The 15,706-nt window shown below is 52.3% G+C and overlaps 1 protein-coding gene across 2 annotated transcripts in view; it reads left to right on the top strand.

Annotated features, from left to right (window-relative positions):
* Positions 1 to 8,402, top strand: part of SIGLECL1 (SIGLEC family like 1) — a 31,650-nt gene extending 23,248 nt beyond the window's left edge. The window contains exons 5-9 of one of the 2 annotated variants that reach the window (XM_044380032.3): positions 27 to 244; positions 656 to 937; positions 1,088 to 1,190; positions 6,448 to 6,586; positions 7,485 to 8,402. In XM_044380032.3, coding sequence (XP_044235967.1) covers positions 27 to 244; positions 656 to 937; positions 1,088 to 1,190; positions 6,448 to 6,586; positions 7,485 to 7,571 — 829 coding nt within the window. In that variant the 3' untranslated portion in view covers positions 7,572 to 8,402. Of the gene's footprint in view, positions 1 to 26; positions 308 to 655; positions 938 to 1,087; positions 1,191 to 6,447; positions 6,587 to 7,484 lie in introns of those variants that run through there. The other variant, XR_008960173.1, reaches the window with a different exon arrangement.
* Positions 8,403 to 15,706: the final 7,304 nt, after the last annotated feature.

Genomic DNA, 15,706 nt, shown 5'->3' with positions numbered 1-15,706 from the left:
TCAGTCCAATCTGTCTTTCCCTTCAGACCAGACGCAGAAACCAGAGCTCCACGTCCTAGAGATTCTTGTGGCTGGGGCTCCTCTGACCTTGACTTGTACCATCAAAGGCACCTGAAAAGAAAGCAAAGCCCCTTTCCTTTCCTGGAATTGGCCCACCATGTTCTCCAACACAGAGAGCTCCAGCAGCTCCTCCAACGGCTGCACTTCGCCCTGAAGCCTCAGGATTACGACACCACTGTCGGATGTTAGTTGAATTTCTCCCCAGCTATGTTCAGCGGAAGTGCCGTGGTCACATTCCAAGTGGTCTGTGAGTGCTGGTGGGCAAAGGAAGATCCAGAGTCTGGGAGAAGTGGTGGGCTCAGGAGAAATTCCTGAGTCCTTAGGGTGAGGTTGAGTGGGAGGAGTCTGGGAAGCTGTCACATCTTTACCAGGCTTCTGTGGCTGAAAAACCCGAGATAAGAGCTGAGCGAAAATCAGACACAGATGAGGAAGAGGATGAAGGGGAACTGGTCTGAGAAGCCTGGTTCCCCTGGGCTTCCAGAAAGTCTTTCTGAAGCTCCTTGGGAATCGGGAATAAGGAAAAGGCTGGATCCTGGAGGAAGTGGAGAAAGGAAGTCAGGATGCCTTGCTGACTGCTGACCCTCTCTCCCCACAGCACCCACAAGGCTGCTCGATCCCTCTTGTTCCTTGGAGAAGCCTCTGCAGTGCAGCTGTTCCTTCCATGGGCTCCCTACACCCTCCATGCAGTGGTTGATGGAAGGTGTCCCTGTGAGTGTGAACAACACAGCTAACATCCTCCAGGTGACTTCCACCATACTTGGCGCCTGGAACAACAGCACCATCAGCCTCACCGGGGAGCCAGACATACTCATGAATCTCCACTGTGAGGGGAAGAACGAATATGGAACCCATGCTTCACGCGTCTTCCTCCTACCAGGTAGGCACACAAGGGTCTACTGACCGGGCTAGAACAACAACACCTGGGGGTCAGAATGAGGATGGGCACAGGGCCAGAGGAGAGAGTGGTAGCTCAGACTTCACAGCCTTAGGGGGGAAAAAAACCACTCTCACTCCCCTCTGATTCCAGATAAGCATTCAGGTTCCAGTGTGTTCGTGAAAGGGCTGACCCAGGGCATTGTGTATGGATCCATTTTAACCGCACTGCTCCTCTTCTTCCTTGTCCTCCTCACGTGAGTATCAGGTTGAAATACATCATCAAGCCTTTTCCAACATCTACTACATTTATTTATGTTCCTTATTTCCTTCATTATCATTCTTCCAGTTCTTTGCTCTCTTAACGTTTAGCCATTCTTCTTCTCCAATACTTGCGTTTAAGGCTATAAATTTCCCTCTAAGCACAACTTTAGCTGCATCTCACAAACTTTAATATAAAGTATTTTAGTATCACTTGGTTAAAATATTTCTCATTTCCATTATGATTTTTGAACCAGGAGAGTTTTTCTTAGACACACCAGTGTTCTAATAATCCTGTTTTCTTTATTTCTACTTTAAATCCATTAAGTGGATTTATTACTATGCATTATTTCAATTCATTTCCTTTGTGGCACAATTTTTGTGTACTTTTTATAACTATTCCACATTGGCTTAAAAAGAATGTGTATTCTACACTTGAGGAAGGCTGTGTCCCACAGATACCTAGCCTTAAATCAAGTTCATCTTTTCTAGTCATACGGTGACTTCTGCTCAGTGCCCTCCTCTGCACCTCACCTCCCATCCCTGCTCCCCTCTCTCACCTGGCTGACATTTACTCATCATTTAGGGCTCAGCTCACAGCCCTTCCATCATGCGCTCCAGGAAATGTTCCCTGGCACTGGGCTGGGCGCCTTTTCAGGGCCCCTACAGCCATCTGGGCTTTTGGATATTATTAGTGCTAATGGTTCTACTCTGATGTGACTAAGTGTGGCTGTCTTTGTTTGTTTGTTTGCTGTTATGTACATTTGTTTGGCCTCTTTCATCTGTGCTCTGGTGTCTTGTATCAATCCTGGAAGTTTTTCAATCATTGTTTTATATGTTGCCTCCACCCTTTCCTTTCCCTGTGGGCTTTTCATTTACTATTTCTCAGACTTTCTTTTTTTCTCTGTTTTTCCTCTTGCCCCGTGTCCTGCATTTTCCAGGGTTATAGACAAGTAAGCACGTGCTAGCATAGAGGTCCATAGAAAGGGAGGTACTAAGGGAACCCCACCCTTCAGAATCTCCATCCTTGCAGGGGAAGGTAGCATCCATTCTGCCCAGAAATCCTCCCACACAGGGCACCTGGGTGGTTCAGTTGGTTAAGTGTCTGACTCTTGATTTCAGCTCAGGTCATGATCTCAGGGTCCCGGGATCAAGCCCCACATCGGGCTCTTGGCTCAGCAGGGAGTCTGCTTCTTTCCCTTTCCTTCTGCCCCTCCCCCACCCTCTCTCTAAAACAAATAAATCTTAAAAAAAAAAAAAAGGAATCCTCCCACACACCCCTGAGAGCCTTCCCCAATGTGATGCCCTGTCAGTATTACAGATGTTTTCTTTCCTTCCCTGATTCTCTTATCTCCTCCCCCTCACTCAGCACCAAGTTTTACCTACTTCACAGGAAAAAAGCAACTCCCCAACACCTACAGAGTTACTGCCACTGGCACTGGTGATTTACTCCTTGCGTTTTTCAGAGAAAGAGGCATCCCTCTTCCTGTCCAAGGTTAGCCTCCCCTCCTTTGCCTGGGAATCCATCTCCTCCACACTCAATTAATCATCCCTTCTGTCTCCTCAATTTTCAATCATTCTTTCCTCACTGGCTCTTTCTCTGAAGGATATAAACATGCCCAAATCTCTCCTACCTCAGCCCCACAAACTCCCTCTATGTACCATCCCGTTTTTTTTTGAGAGGAGAGCTTACACCCACTGCCTGATTCTCAACACGCTTACATTCGTCAGTCCCCTGCAATCTGCTTTCCAGCACCATGCCACTGAAACAGCACGGTCTAAAGCAGTCGGTTATCCTTACTCTCAAAATTATTCTCAAAATCCAATGGCAGATGTTCTTTATTTTCCTAGTTCATTTTAGGTAGCATTTATGATTCTGGTGGGTGGGGTGAGGCCTTCCTACCCTTGGGTTTTTTTTTTTTTTTTCACAGTGAAGGAGGGTGGCGAGGCCATCTGCTGAAAGTGATGCGGGTGGGAGCAGGGGTGAGGGGAAGGGATTAAGAAGAGCGGTGATGGTGATGAGGTGATTGGAATAGCCACTGAGGAGAATGAGTGGGATCCGCATGAGGACAAGGAAAATTATTGGTGACCAGCAGCAAAAGTCCGACAGTGACTGGAAATTGTTCATTGTTAGGGGCACCAATGTCACTGCTGTGCAATGTTCCCTCCCCGCAGTGATCATTGGAAGAGAAAGAGAGAATGGTGGCATTGATCTAGGTTTGGGTCTTTGGAAGCAGGATGCCATGGAAGGATGATCGGGTGGGAGACAAGAGAGACGTGAAAGCTGGAGGGAAAGAGCACTTCGGATGGGTAGCCATTGTACCCAGTGGGGTAGGGAGGTAGGGAAGAGAAACCAAGAGGGCTTTCGTGGGTGCTAGAGAATGTGATGTCTTGATCTGAAGCCTCCATCTGTGAGATCAAAGAACAGGAACCCAAGACTGGATGAGAGCATAAGAAAGCTGAATAGGACAGAACTAGGCAGAGCACGCGGTATTAGGATTTAAGCTGTCATAGTTGGAAAAGTTTTGGGGAGTAATGCATAAGGGATAATGGTTAAAGGAGATAAGTCACATTAGTTAGGACTCTTCCAGCTGTGAGTGACAGGAGCTGAATTCAGCAAGCTTATGGAAAAAGGGAACAGTTATGGTTATTTGTTGCTGTATTACAGTCCCCTAAAGGTAGTGACTTTAAACAATGGTAATTTTAGTATATTGCTCAATTTCATGGATCAGGAATTTGAGTAGGGCCCAACTAAATGATTCTTCAGCTTCCTGTGGTATCCACTGAGGTCACTTGGTGGTATTTAGTTAGCTGCTGGGCTGGGCTGGGCTGGGCCGGGCCAGAGGGTCCAAGATGCCTTCAGTCACATGTCTGGCATTTTGCTGTGGACAGCCAGAGGGCTGGGCTCAGCTGGGCCCCTCTCGCTTTCCATGCAGTGTTGTCAGAGCCTCGTCTATCATGGTCTCTTCCAAGGCAAAAGTTGCCAGTCCTTGTCAAGGCGAGGCCTGGCATTGATAGAGTGTCATTTCCATCATATTCTCTTAGAGCAAGTCACAGACTAGCCAAGATTCAAGGGGAAGAGAAAATAGAGCCCATTTCTCCATGGGAGGAGTACCAGAAATTTGCAGCCATCTCTATGTAATCTGCCACAGGAACATATTGACCATCTGTTAAGTCAAAGACATCAACAACAGAGATTTATTTTCTCAGAGTTCTGGAGGCTGGAAGTCCAAGATCCAAATGTCAGCAGGATTGGTTTCTCCTGAGACTCTCTTGGCTTGCACATGGCCACCCTCTTGCCTCTTCACGTGGTCATTCCTGTGTGCACACACACACCACTGGTGTCTGTCCCTCCTCCTCCTCCCCCTCCTCCTCCTCCTCCTCCTCCTCCTCCTCCTCCTCCTCCTCCTCTTCTTCTTCTTCTTCTTCTTCTTCTTCTTCTTCTTTAAGATTTTATTTATTTATCGTAGAGAGCAAGAGAGAATGAGTGGGGGGAGTTGCCGAGGGAGAAGGACAAGCAGACTCTGTGCTGAGTGTAGAGCCCGATGCCGAGGTCGATCCCACAACCCTGAGATCGTGACCTGAGCCAAAATCCAGAGTCTGCCACTTACCAGCTGAGCCACCAGGCACCCCGTCCCTCTTCTTACAAGGACACAAGTCATATTGGATTAGGACCCACCTAACGGTCTCAATTTAACTTAATCACTCATTGAAGGCCCGATCCAAATACAGTCACATGGATGAGGGCCCATCCATATGGCCTCCTTTTACCTTCATTACATGTTTAAAGGCCCTGTCTTCAAATACAGTGACATTCTGAGGTACTAGGCGTTGGAACTTCAGCCAACGAATTGGGTGGGATGAGGGGAACACAATTCAGCCCATAACAGGGAATATCTGTACTTCAGACACGACCGGATCTAGGTATGCAAATGACATTATTAAGAGCCTGCTGTCCCCGTGCCTCTGCTCGGCTTCCTTCTCTGTTTACTTGACCTCTGGAGGCTCTCTCCACCTCGTGGCAAGATGGCCAGGATACACGACTGTATCCTATCTCAGCAACTCTAGCTGAAACAGGATTTGTCTGCCTCTTGGAGATGTATCAATTCCAGAGAAGACTCTGATTGTCCCTGCTTCAGTCACACGGCCATCCTCGACTACTGTCCAGGTAGCTGAGGTACTTTGGTGGGCCAGTCCTAAACCTGCCTACTGTGCCATTCCAGTCCCATGGAAACCACAGTAAAAGCTGCCACGCGTGCTTCCCCCTCATTCCTACCTCCTGACCACCCCTGGTGCTTCCCCCTGTGGCCCTGTGTGGCATGGTGTGCCCCCTCCTGGGAACGCTGAGATTTTTTTTTTTTTAAGATTTTATTTATTTGTCAGAGAGAGTGCACACACAAGCAAGGGGAGGGGCAGAGGGAGAGGGAGAAGCAGACTCCCTGCTGAGCAGGGAGCCTGATGCAGGACTCGATCCCAGGACCCTGGGATCATGACCTGAGCTGAAGGCAGATGCCTCACCGACTGAGCCACCCAGCGTCCCACCTCTTGGGAACTTTGAATAGCAAACTATCTTTTCAATGGCAACCGTCCCCTGATCTCTTGGCTTCACCACACCTGAATACAAACAAAGTCCCATGTGTATTCCCGCTCCTGGGGAAGAGCCAGACTGGGTAAAGCAGGGGGACCAGCAAGCAGGGCCGTTGCAGTTGCCAGGGCAAGAAAGGAAGGGGACCAGTTATGTAGTCTATGGCACATCTACACAACAGAGCACGATGCAGCTGTAAAAAAGAGTGAGGAAGCTGTCCGTGTACTATTGTGCACAGATACGGTGGAAATATTATGAGAAAGAGGAAAGGTGCAAAAAAAAATAGTCTAGAAAAAAGTCATATACGTATTGAGACATTACAGGACTGGGAGAGAAGCTGAGGAAAGGCACTGCTGTGAAGGGCCACTAGGTTGGAGGGCTGGGACTTTGGCATGGAGCCATGGCTGGGGAGCCATGGGATGGCTGGGAGCAGGGAAGATGCAGGCCAGCTTTGGGGCAGGAGGCTGGAAAAGAGGCTAGGGAGAGGATCCAGGCCAAGAGAGTAGAGATTTGTATGCCCATCTGATGAGGAGAGGGGGGGTGCTGGTCACAGAACCAGCAAATGGAGGGAAAGGGTCTTCTGACCCCCAGCCCAGGGCTCCTTCTAGGAGTAGGGAGGGGGCAGGGGAGACTGAGCAGAGTATTAACCACAAGGTTCATTACCTTAGAATGAAGATGCTTCAGTGGTGGGAGGACAGGAACATTTCCAAGGCCAAAGAGGCCCCAGTCACCCAGAAGCCAGAGCTGCAGGAGGAGCCAGGAACAGCTGTGAAGTCTGCAGCTGAAACCGCTGGGCATTGGGTGGAGGTAAGTCCCTGGGCTGGGGCTGGGAGTGGCCGCCAGCCAGGCTGCTGCACAGCCGAGGTCAGCTGAACTCACCCACTGCCTGTTGGCACCACCAGAGACCTCTCGTTAGAACAAAGATTGTCAGGGGCCCCTGGACCTGCAAACCCAGCCCCTCAGGGTCAGAGTCCAGAGGCTCTGCTGACATTTTCTCCTCCTTATTCCAAGGTGTGGCCACTGACAGGACTGGGTCTTACCCAGATGTCTGTCTGGTTCCTCAGGCCAAGTCCCCTTCCCGCAGCAGAGCCCCCTTTGCTGTGGGTGGTGAGGACCCCGAGGGGCTCCAGGCCCAGCCCCTGCCCCAGCTGGGGAGGCAGCCTTGGCCACAAGTGGCGTCCGGCCAGGAGAGAACAGTAAATACGAGGGGTGGGCCTTATTAGTCCGCTCGGGGCTGCCATAACACAGTACTCCAGACTCAGGAGCTTAAACAACAGATATTCTCACAGTTCCGGAGGCCAGAAAACCAAGACCAAGATATCAGCAGGGCTGGTTCCCTCCGAGCTCTCCCCTTGGCTTATAGACGGCCACCTTCTCCTTATGTCCTCACATGGCCTTCCCTGTGCACACGTCTATGTCCTAATCTGAGGACACCAGTCGTAATGGATTAGGGCTCACCCTAATGGCTTCATCTAACTTAATTATCTCTTTAAAGACCCTGTCTCCAAATAAAGTCAGTGTGAGGTACTGGGGGTTAGGGCTTCAACATAGGAATTGCGGAGGAAAGGGGGTCACAAGGGGGAGGGCACGGCTCAGCCTGTGACGAGGCATCAAGGAGTTAGTCGTATCCCTCCATTGGTGGGGACCCAGAGAGGGGACGGGCTTGGCCAAGGCAGGAGAATGCCAGGATCTGGTTCTCCCACAGTCTAGGGGGCTTGAGCCAGAAGGACCGATCGTGGACAGGAAGACTCCCAGACCGATCAAGACAGACACGTGGCTCACAGACGCCTAGATCTACCGGCCCAGTTAGACTTCCCAGACCTACAAAGCAGGAGCGGCAACTCCATTTGAGACTCTAAGACCAGAGACCAGCGCTAGGAGCTCACGCATTCACCCCACAAGGGCTCCCACGAGCAGGGCCTGTTCGTCAGCCCCCTCCCCCGCCAGGGTCATGCCTGCTCCCTGCCCTTGAGCCGCGGTCAGGGCAGGCAGGCCTACGTGCAAGAGCACAGACGACATACAGAGGAGCCTGGGGGGAGGCAGCACTAGCAGATGAGCTAATGCTATTGTCCACCCGGGCGCTGTGACCCAGAGTGACAGGGACCCTCCTACATCCTCTGGCATCGCCAAGCAAAGCTAGCCTCCGCCCTCTGCAGAGGGAAACTGAGACCCGTGGGAGGGAAGTGCCTGGAACACTATAGAAGCCCCAGAGGTCTCTCTGCAGGGACACTGGGGATCATGAGGCCTGCCCTGCACACCCCCCTCATTGCAGACGGGGACACGGAGGCTCACAGTGCCTCAGGCCACACAGCAAGCCTGTACACTGCTCAGGACCCCCTATCCCGGGACCCTTGTTCCCTGGAGCAATTGTCCCTGTCCCCTGGCAATTTTCTTCGGACCTTAAAAGACTAGAGTGCGGGGGCGCCTGGGTGGCTCAGTCATTAAGCGTCTGCCTTCGGCTCAGGGCGTGATCCCGGCGTTACAGGATCGAGCCCCACATCAGGCTCCTCTGCTGGGAGCCTGCTTCTTCCTCTCCCACTCCCCCTGCTTGTGTTCCCTCTCTCACTGGCTGGCTGTCTCTGTCAAATAAATAAATAAAATCTTTAAAAAAAAAAAAAAAAAAGACTAGAGTGCGGAGGCTGCAAACTCAAAAGCCCACAGGGGCCCAGCAAGTAACAAAATGAGCACAGCTGGCCTGGTGGGAACCGCGTCCATCTTGAGAGCAGGTGCCCCACCTGAAGGGGGCGCCAGCAGCAGCGAACTCAGCTCCAACTCTTACCTCCCCTCTCCCCCAGCAGGAATGAGATCTGCTGGGTCTTCCGGTTTCTGGTTTGTTTGTTTGTTTGTTTGTTTGTTTGTTTGTTTTCAGCAGACTCCAGACATCTAGATTCCAGTGTGAAATTTCTGGATTCAAACTGTTAGTAACTGTTTTTAAAAAGCAACACGGGCCCCCCGAAAAACCATATGTGGGAGTGTGAACTTTTGTGGTCTTCCATGGGGCGCTGGAGCAGGGCTACCTGTGATGGGACCCCGGCACCACCCCGAGTGTGGACCAGTCGTGTACCCCATTCCCGGCTTCACCTGCACAGTGGGAGCATGCCGTCTTGCGTCACTGTGAAGTGGGGATGTGTTCGAGGCTACCTGGCACCAGCAGGGCACTGGGGCCACTGGAACGGCAGCTCCCGTCTGTTGAGCTCTTTGTGCGCGCCGGGCTCTATTCTAAGCACGTTAAGATCCTCCCATTTGTGTCTATCAGGGTTCCAGCCGAGAAACAGAACCAGTAGCCGACCCACACTGAGAGATTCGTTGCCAGGAATTGGCTTATGTGGCTGTGGGGCTGGCTAGGCAGGTCTGACGTCCGCCAGGCAGGCGGGAGACTCGCAGGCACGGGAAGCTGTTGTCCCCAAGCAGACTTTCTTCTGAGAATCCTCCGTTCTGCTCCAAAGGCCTTTCAACCAACTGAATCAAGCCCACCCAGATGATTGAGAACATTCTCAGCTGATTAGAGATGTCACTCGCATGTACAAAATACCTTCAGGGCAACAGTAACTGGGGGTTTGACCGATGGGGGACTCTGGTCTAGCCAAGTTCACGCGTAAAACTGACCATCCCACCATTTGATCCCCACCCCAGCCCTGTGACGGGGGTGCCGTTATCCCCAGCCTAGAGAGAGGGACAAGGAGACTCCGGTTAAGGAGCCTGCCTGATTGAACACAGGTGGGGGCGCTAGAACCAGGGCTTGGGTGCCCCACCACCCGCCTCAGACAGTGAGCATCTTCAGCTGCTGTTACTAACGCCCAGCACGGTTCCAGAGAGCTGACAGAGGCAGGAAAAAGGAAAGTGTATTACAAAGTGTGTGACCATGCCTGACCTTTCATGGGGAGGAAGCCTGTGAAGAGGGTAAGGAGTTATTCTTTCAGAAATGCATTGAGAGCCCTACTGTGTGTGAGGCACGGAGGGCATCGCACCCATCCGGACAAAGTCACTGCCCTCGGGAGCTTAGAGTCCCATGCGGGAGAAAGACACTGAGCAAGTGGACAAGAATAAATGAACAGGATATGTGACAGGTAAGGGGTGGTAAGGAAAACGGTGGGTGCTCCTGGCCAAGGGGCCAAGGGTGGCTGTGGAAGGACTCTGAGGAGGTGAAGGTCTCAGAAGAAGAGAGTCTAGGCAGAGAGCAGAGATGAGCAAAGGTCTGGGGGCTGAGTGCCTGGTGTGTTTGCAGAGAGGAAAAAAGCCAATGCAAGAATTCTCCAGAAGGATGCTGCAGTTCCCACAGGACCCAACCGAGAGCCCCTTGAGAACCCACAAACACAAGGCGTGGGCCTCTTCCACCACCACCTGTTCTTATTTTAACTTCCAGCTTTTGGCTTTAATGAGTTCTTCATTTTCAAAGAGGCTTGGCAGGAACAAGTTACAAAGGGGAACAAAATGAAAAAGCAAGACCCCGGCCTCATCCCACTCCCCAGAGACAACCACCATCCCTGGTTCCTGTATTTCCCCCCAGAGCAGTGGTTCTCCGCGGGAGCAACATTGCCCCCCCCCCCCCGAGACACTCTGGGTTGTCCTGACCGTTACGGGTGGCAGGAAAAGAGCTCGTGACATCTAGGGCGTGATGCCCAGCACCCGATGAACACTCACTGAGTAATGACAAAGCCTGTGCTAGCACTGGGACAGCCCCCTTCAGGAAGATTCTTAAACACACTTCCTGGTAAAGATGCTGCTTACAGAGGTGTGTGCAGGGTTAGGGCTCCCAGGGTCCATCAACAGAAGGAAAGGGCTCCTTCCAGATTCTGCTGCATCCTGGAGGAACCAGGGGGAGAAATGGACCCCCGGAGCCTCCCTGAGAACCAGTGCCGGGGCAGAGGGGCCACCCAACAGGAACCAAGGAGGGCAGCGGGCGGGGAGGACAGCATTCTCCAGCCACCCTCCAGTGCTCATCCTGTGCCTCCCTTTGTTTTTGTTTTTGTTTTGTTTTGGTTTTGGTTTTTTTGTTTTGTTTTTTATAGTTTTTATTTTGTTATATTAGCCTGTGCCTCCCTTTGGCCAAAACCATCTTGAGGTCAAAGGGCAGGGGAGCTTGTTGATGTGATCTGTAGCGGTCAGCCTTCCAGGCATGTGTCAGGGGAGTGGAGGATGGAGGAGGGATGCAGTGAGAGGCTGAGTCATGGTCCCCAAAGATATCAGATCCTAACGCCTGGAACCCGTGAATGTTACTTTAAGAAGGAAAAATGGTCTTTTCAGATATGATTAAATGAAGGACCCTGAGGTGAAGGGACTGTCCTGGGTGATCCAAGTGGGCCCTAAACACAATCACAATAGCCTTACATGAGGGGCAGAGCTTGGAGCCGCGCACCCACAAGCCAAGGAACGCAGGTGGCGACCAAAAGCTGACAGAGGCAGGGAACAGAGTCTCCCCTGCCCTGCCCCAGAAGCCTCCAGAGGGAGCAGGGCCTTACTGACATCTTGCTTCGGCCCAGTGAAATTGCTGTTGGACTGCTGGTCTCCACAACTGGGAGGGAACTATGTGTGTGGTTTTAAGCCGCCATGTTTCTGGTAATTGGTTACAGCAGCCACGGGAAGCCCGGGCAGTTGCGGAAAGCGGGCCAGGGACAGACAGTGGCACAGCAGAAGCCACGAGAGCTCTCCCTCCTGGCTGGGTGCTGGGATGGGTGCTGTTCCTATGTCAGGAAACTCCATTCTCAAGCAACTCCAGGAGCAGGAATTATCATTACCCTCCGGTTTTTGGATGATGAAACAAAGGCACAAAAATATTAAGTGACTTGCCTTACCAAGCATTTTCTCTTTTAATTTGAACAGGCAAATTTTAATATAAGAAATTATTAACAGGTCATATTCTACAAAGGGGTAGCGGAATACTGTAGGATTCAGGGAGGATGTGCGAGGAAGGAATGAACTTGGAAAGGGCCGTCCTCACCAAGGCTGGGGTACAGCCCACACTGTAAGAGATGTGGTTGTGGGTCCCTGGATGGTGGGGAAGGCGGCTGGCTTGCCCAGACCAGGGCTGGTCCTCAGATGCTGAGCAGCAGAGAGCACTGCTCTCCAGTGCTGGCAGGGGGAGGCTGGGGAGCCAGCTTCCAGGACACATTGGAAAGGCATTCTTTGGGACAGCACTGAAACTTGATGAGATGCCATCCACATGGGCACCACTGAAACCTGATGGAAGTGAGCACTCCTGAATAGGCCCCACGTGTGTCCCTGGTGACCACAGGATAAGAGCAAGAGGAAGCCCAAGGCAACAAAGGAGAAGCCCTGTTCCTTCTGCAGTGTCCCTCGGGCTCCCTCTACTGACAAAGCTTAGCAGCCCACTCACTGCAAAGGGGGAATATTTAAAGGTTCCAGCTCTATTTTTGCAGAGCTGGTAACAAAGGGTGGCTTTGGAGCATAGCGGCAATAGCCAAGTAGTATGAGTATCCATTCATTGTGCCAGGTCTGGGAGGCGTAGGATATTCTTTTTATGTGGTTATGAGATATCCTTTGTGTGTGTGTGTGTGTGTGTGTGTGTGTGTGTGTGTGTGTGTGTGAAGTGCCTGTTCAAGTCTTTTTGCCAAGTTTAAAAAAATGAGTTATCTCTTGTTGATTTGTAGTAGTTCTTTATATATTCTGGCTACTAGTTCATTGTCAGATACACATATGACAGATATCTTCAGCCACGTCAAAGGCTTTGGGAAATTTTTTTTACTTTCTCTGTGTCTCTATTTCCTCATCCGTGAAATAAAGACAAGACACACCTTGTAAGGATGTCATGAAGCTTCAAGGAGGTAATATCGAAAAAGTGCTCAGAAAAATGGCGACACGTAGTAAGCGCTCGTGATGGGCCAACCCAGGAAGAGGAGTCCTGTCCTCATCCTAAGTTTAGATGGTCCTGAGTTCAAGGGGAGCAATAAATAGCCTTTGGCCAGGGCCACAGCAGACTTTGTACAGTGGCGTACTGGTACAACGACCCTCCGAAAAGAAAGTTCTGGTTGGTAACGTTTGCTAGTTGCCATGGTGTGAATACTCCCCTCACAGCCTGTTTCAAACTAACAGTGGTTTAACACCCAGCTTGCAGAATTACCGGAAATCCAGCAGTCAGTTGTCGGGAGCCAGTGCGAGCCACCTGCTCGTACCACCCGCTCCTGCATCACGTGCTTGGGTTAACTCAGGGGGATCTCTGCCTCTCTGGATCTTCGCCCCCTCCACCCATCTAAATGGGGCAAGTCACCCAACTCATTCATGCAGTGCCAATTTAGTGAGTACCTTCTGCGTGTCAGTCACTGGGCTTGGCTCTGGAGACGCAGACTTGAGCAAAAGCAGAGAAGACCCTCCCTAGCAGAGAGAGTCTGAAGGTAGGGACTGGCTGGGGCAGGGGGTAGGGTAATGACTGAAAATAAACAAGCAAGAGCATGAAATAAGGGGATCATAAGAGCTATGGAGAAAACAAAGCAGGCTTTTGTGCGGGAGGGGGTTTGCTTTGGCTAGCACGATTGACAAACGCTTCTTAAAGGTGACACCTGATGGGAAGAGCATTCCAGCAGAGGGAACAGCCAGTGCAAAGACCTGTGGCTGCAGCAAGTTGGGCTTGTTTGAGGAACAGCAGGAAGGCGGGAGCAGCTGGAGCTGGGTGAGTGTTTGAGGCGGGGCGGGGCATCGGCTGGTTTATGTGTTCATTGGTTTTGGATCTGAAGCTGGAGGCAAAGGTCCACCAGGACCCTGGCGGCTGTAGTCAGAGCCGTCCTCCAGGGGGTGATGGTGGCAGCTCAGCGGTGAGAGTACCCAGGACAGGGAGGGACAGGGAGGGACAGGGAGGAGCGGCCAGAGCCTGCCGCCCTTGCAGACAGTCTGGATATGGGGGGAGGAAGGGAGGATGGGTGTGTTTGGGAGATAGAACAGCCCCTTTGGGGTGACTGCAGAAACTCCTGCCTCTAACTGCCCCAGACATGGAGTAGGCTGAGACTTCTCTCACTTCAGAGGCCAATATGGGGGACGGGGACAGGGACGCCTAACCTGGGGGGCCAGGAGGGAGGACCCTGCCTAGTGACGTAGGAAAGACATTAGGGTTCGAAGCCGAGGGACAAGAAAGAATTCTCAAGACGTCTTTGGTACAAAAAGAGTGGTTTTATTACAGCACAGAAAGAGCTGCCCTGGGGCCATGAGAAGTGGTCCCTTGTATACTCTCAAGTTGGGAGGGGGTTAGGGAGAGCGTAAGGCTCCCAGGTATTTTGGAAACCAGGTTTCCAGGATCCCGAGGGGGCTAGCTATTGTTAGGAAGAGGTTATTTATTACCGTTTAGTGAAAACTCATGAGACCCTTCCGATGTATATAGGGGGGTCATATGCTTGGGGGATGATTGCCAACATGTTTCTTGGAGGGGTAGCGATAAAGGAAGTTTCCAAAGGAATTTTTGTATGTTAAAGCAGACTTACAGGATCCTGGGTGTCGGGCTAGGATTGCTTTTTGCCCTTAGCAAAGTATTAACATCAAGGCAGCTGAGTTCCTAGAGGAATGCCACTCTGCCTGTTTCAAGGACTTGTCGATGGGCTGTAGACAGTAAGGAAACGTAATAATTTTTCTTCTGCCTTTGTCTCCCACGTCACCTAGTAAGTGGGTGCCTGGTGGGACCAGGAGGAAAGAACTAACCACAGGTTGTTGGGATACTGGGCAGAGCCAGCGGTTTCCCCAGGATCTCTCTTCTCTTCTCCATGACCTTAGGAAATAGAGATGATTCCCTCTTGCAAGGCAGACACGGAGGTTCTGGGAAGAGAAGTGACTTGTCTAAGGTCACACAGCCAAGTAAGTGAAAGAATGGGGAGTCCAGATTTTCTGCACCTTACCATCTCCTCCCTACTCCCACGACCAGGTCCCTGGTCCTGCCCCATTCCCCCTGTTATCCTGAGGAGGAGGACTGGAATAAAGAGAAAAAGGAAATTTTACTCCGAAAGTCAGTGTTATTCATGAAAGTAGATAGAGAAGCTGAACTGTGTCCCACAAGAAAAGGAACTGGGATCCTAGACTCCTGGGTCTGAGGGAGGAGGGGGCTGGGGGGCTGGGAGCCTGGATTCCTGGGTCTGAGGGAGGACAGGGTTGGGGGCTGGACTCCTGGGTCAATGGGAGGAGGGGACTGGGGGTCTGGACTCCTGGGTCTGAGAGAGGAGGGGGCTGGGGGTCTAGACTCCTGGGTCTGAGGGAAGAGGGGGCTGGGGGACTGGGGGCCTGGATTCTTGGATCTGAGGGAGGAAGGGGCTGGGGGCGGGATTCCTGGGTTTGAGGGACGACAGGGCTGGGGTCTGGATTTCTGGGTCTATGGGAGGAGGGGGCTGGGGGCCTGGATTCCTGGGTCTGAGGGAGGAGAGGGCTGGGGGACTGGGGGCCTGGATTCCTGGGTCTGAGGAAGGAAGGGGCTGGGGGCGGGATCCCTGGGTCTGAGGGAGGACAGGGCTGGGGGGTTGGGGGCTGGACTCCTGGGTCAATGGGAGGAGGGGACTGGGGGTCTGGACTCCTGGGTCTGAGAGGAGGGGGCTGGGGGTCTAGACTCCTGGGTCTGAGGGAGGAGGGGGCTGGGGGCCTGGACTCCTGGGTCTGAGGGAGGAGAGGCTAGGGGCTGGACTCCTGGGTCTATGGGAGGAGGAGGCTGGGGACTGGGACTCCTGGGTCTGAGGGAAGATGATAATGGGACCCCAAGCAGAGGGGAGGTGGGCTCAGGAAGTGTCCCCGACCCGGGGTTCTGGGGATCCTAGATGGGAAGACGTGGGGACGCCCGGGGCGGGAGGGGGTAGGGGCCGGGCCGCAGTAACAAAGGCCTCTCCCTCCAACAAGCAACCCCCCCTCGGCCCCGCCTCCCCGGCCCCCCGCCTCCCCTGATTGGTCGGCCTTCCTGCCCGTCAGCACCGCCCCCCTCCCCGGGTCTGCAGCAGCTCCCGCCGCCTC

The sequence above is a fragment of the Ursus arctos genome, unplaced genomic scaffold, assembly GCF_023065955.2.
Source record: "Ursus arctos isolate Adak ecotype North America unplaced genomic scaffold, UrsArc2.0 scaffold_19, whole genome shotgun sequence".
In the NCBI taxonomy this organism is placed as follows: domain Eukaryota; kingdom Metazoa; phylum Chordata; class Mammalia; order Carnivora; family Ursidae; genus Ursus; species Ursus arctos.
This window is presented reverse-complemented; position numbering and strand designations above follow the sequence as displayed.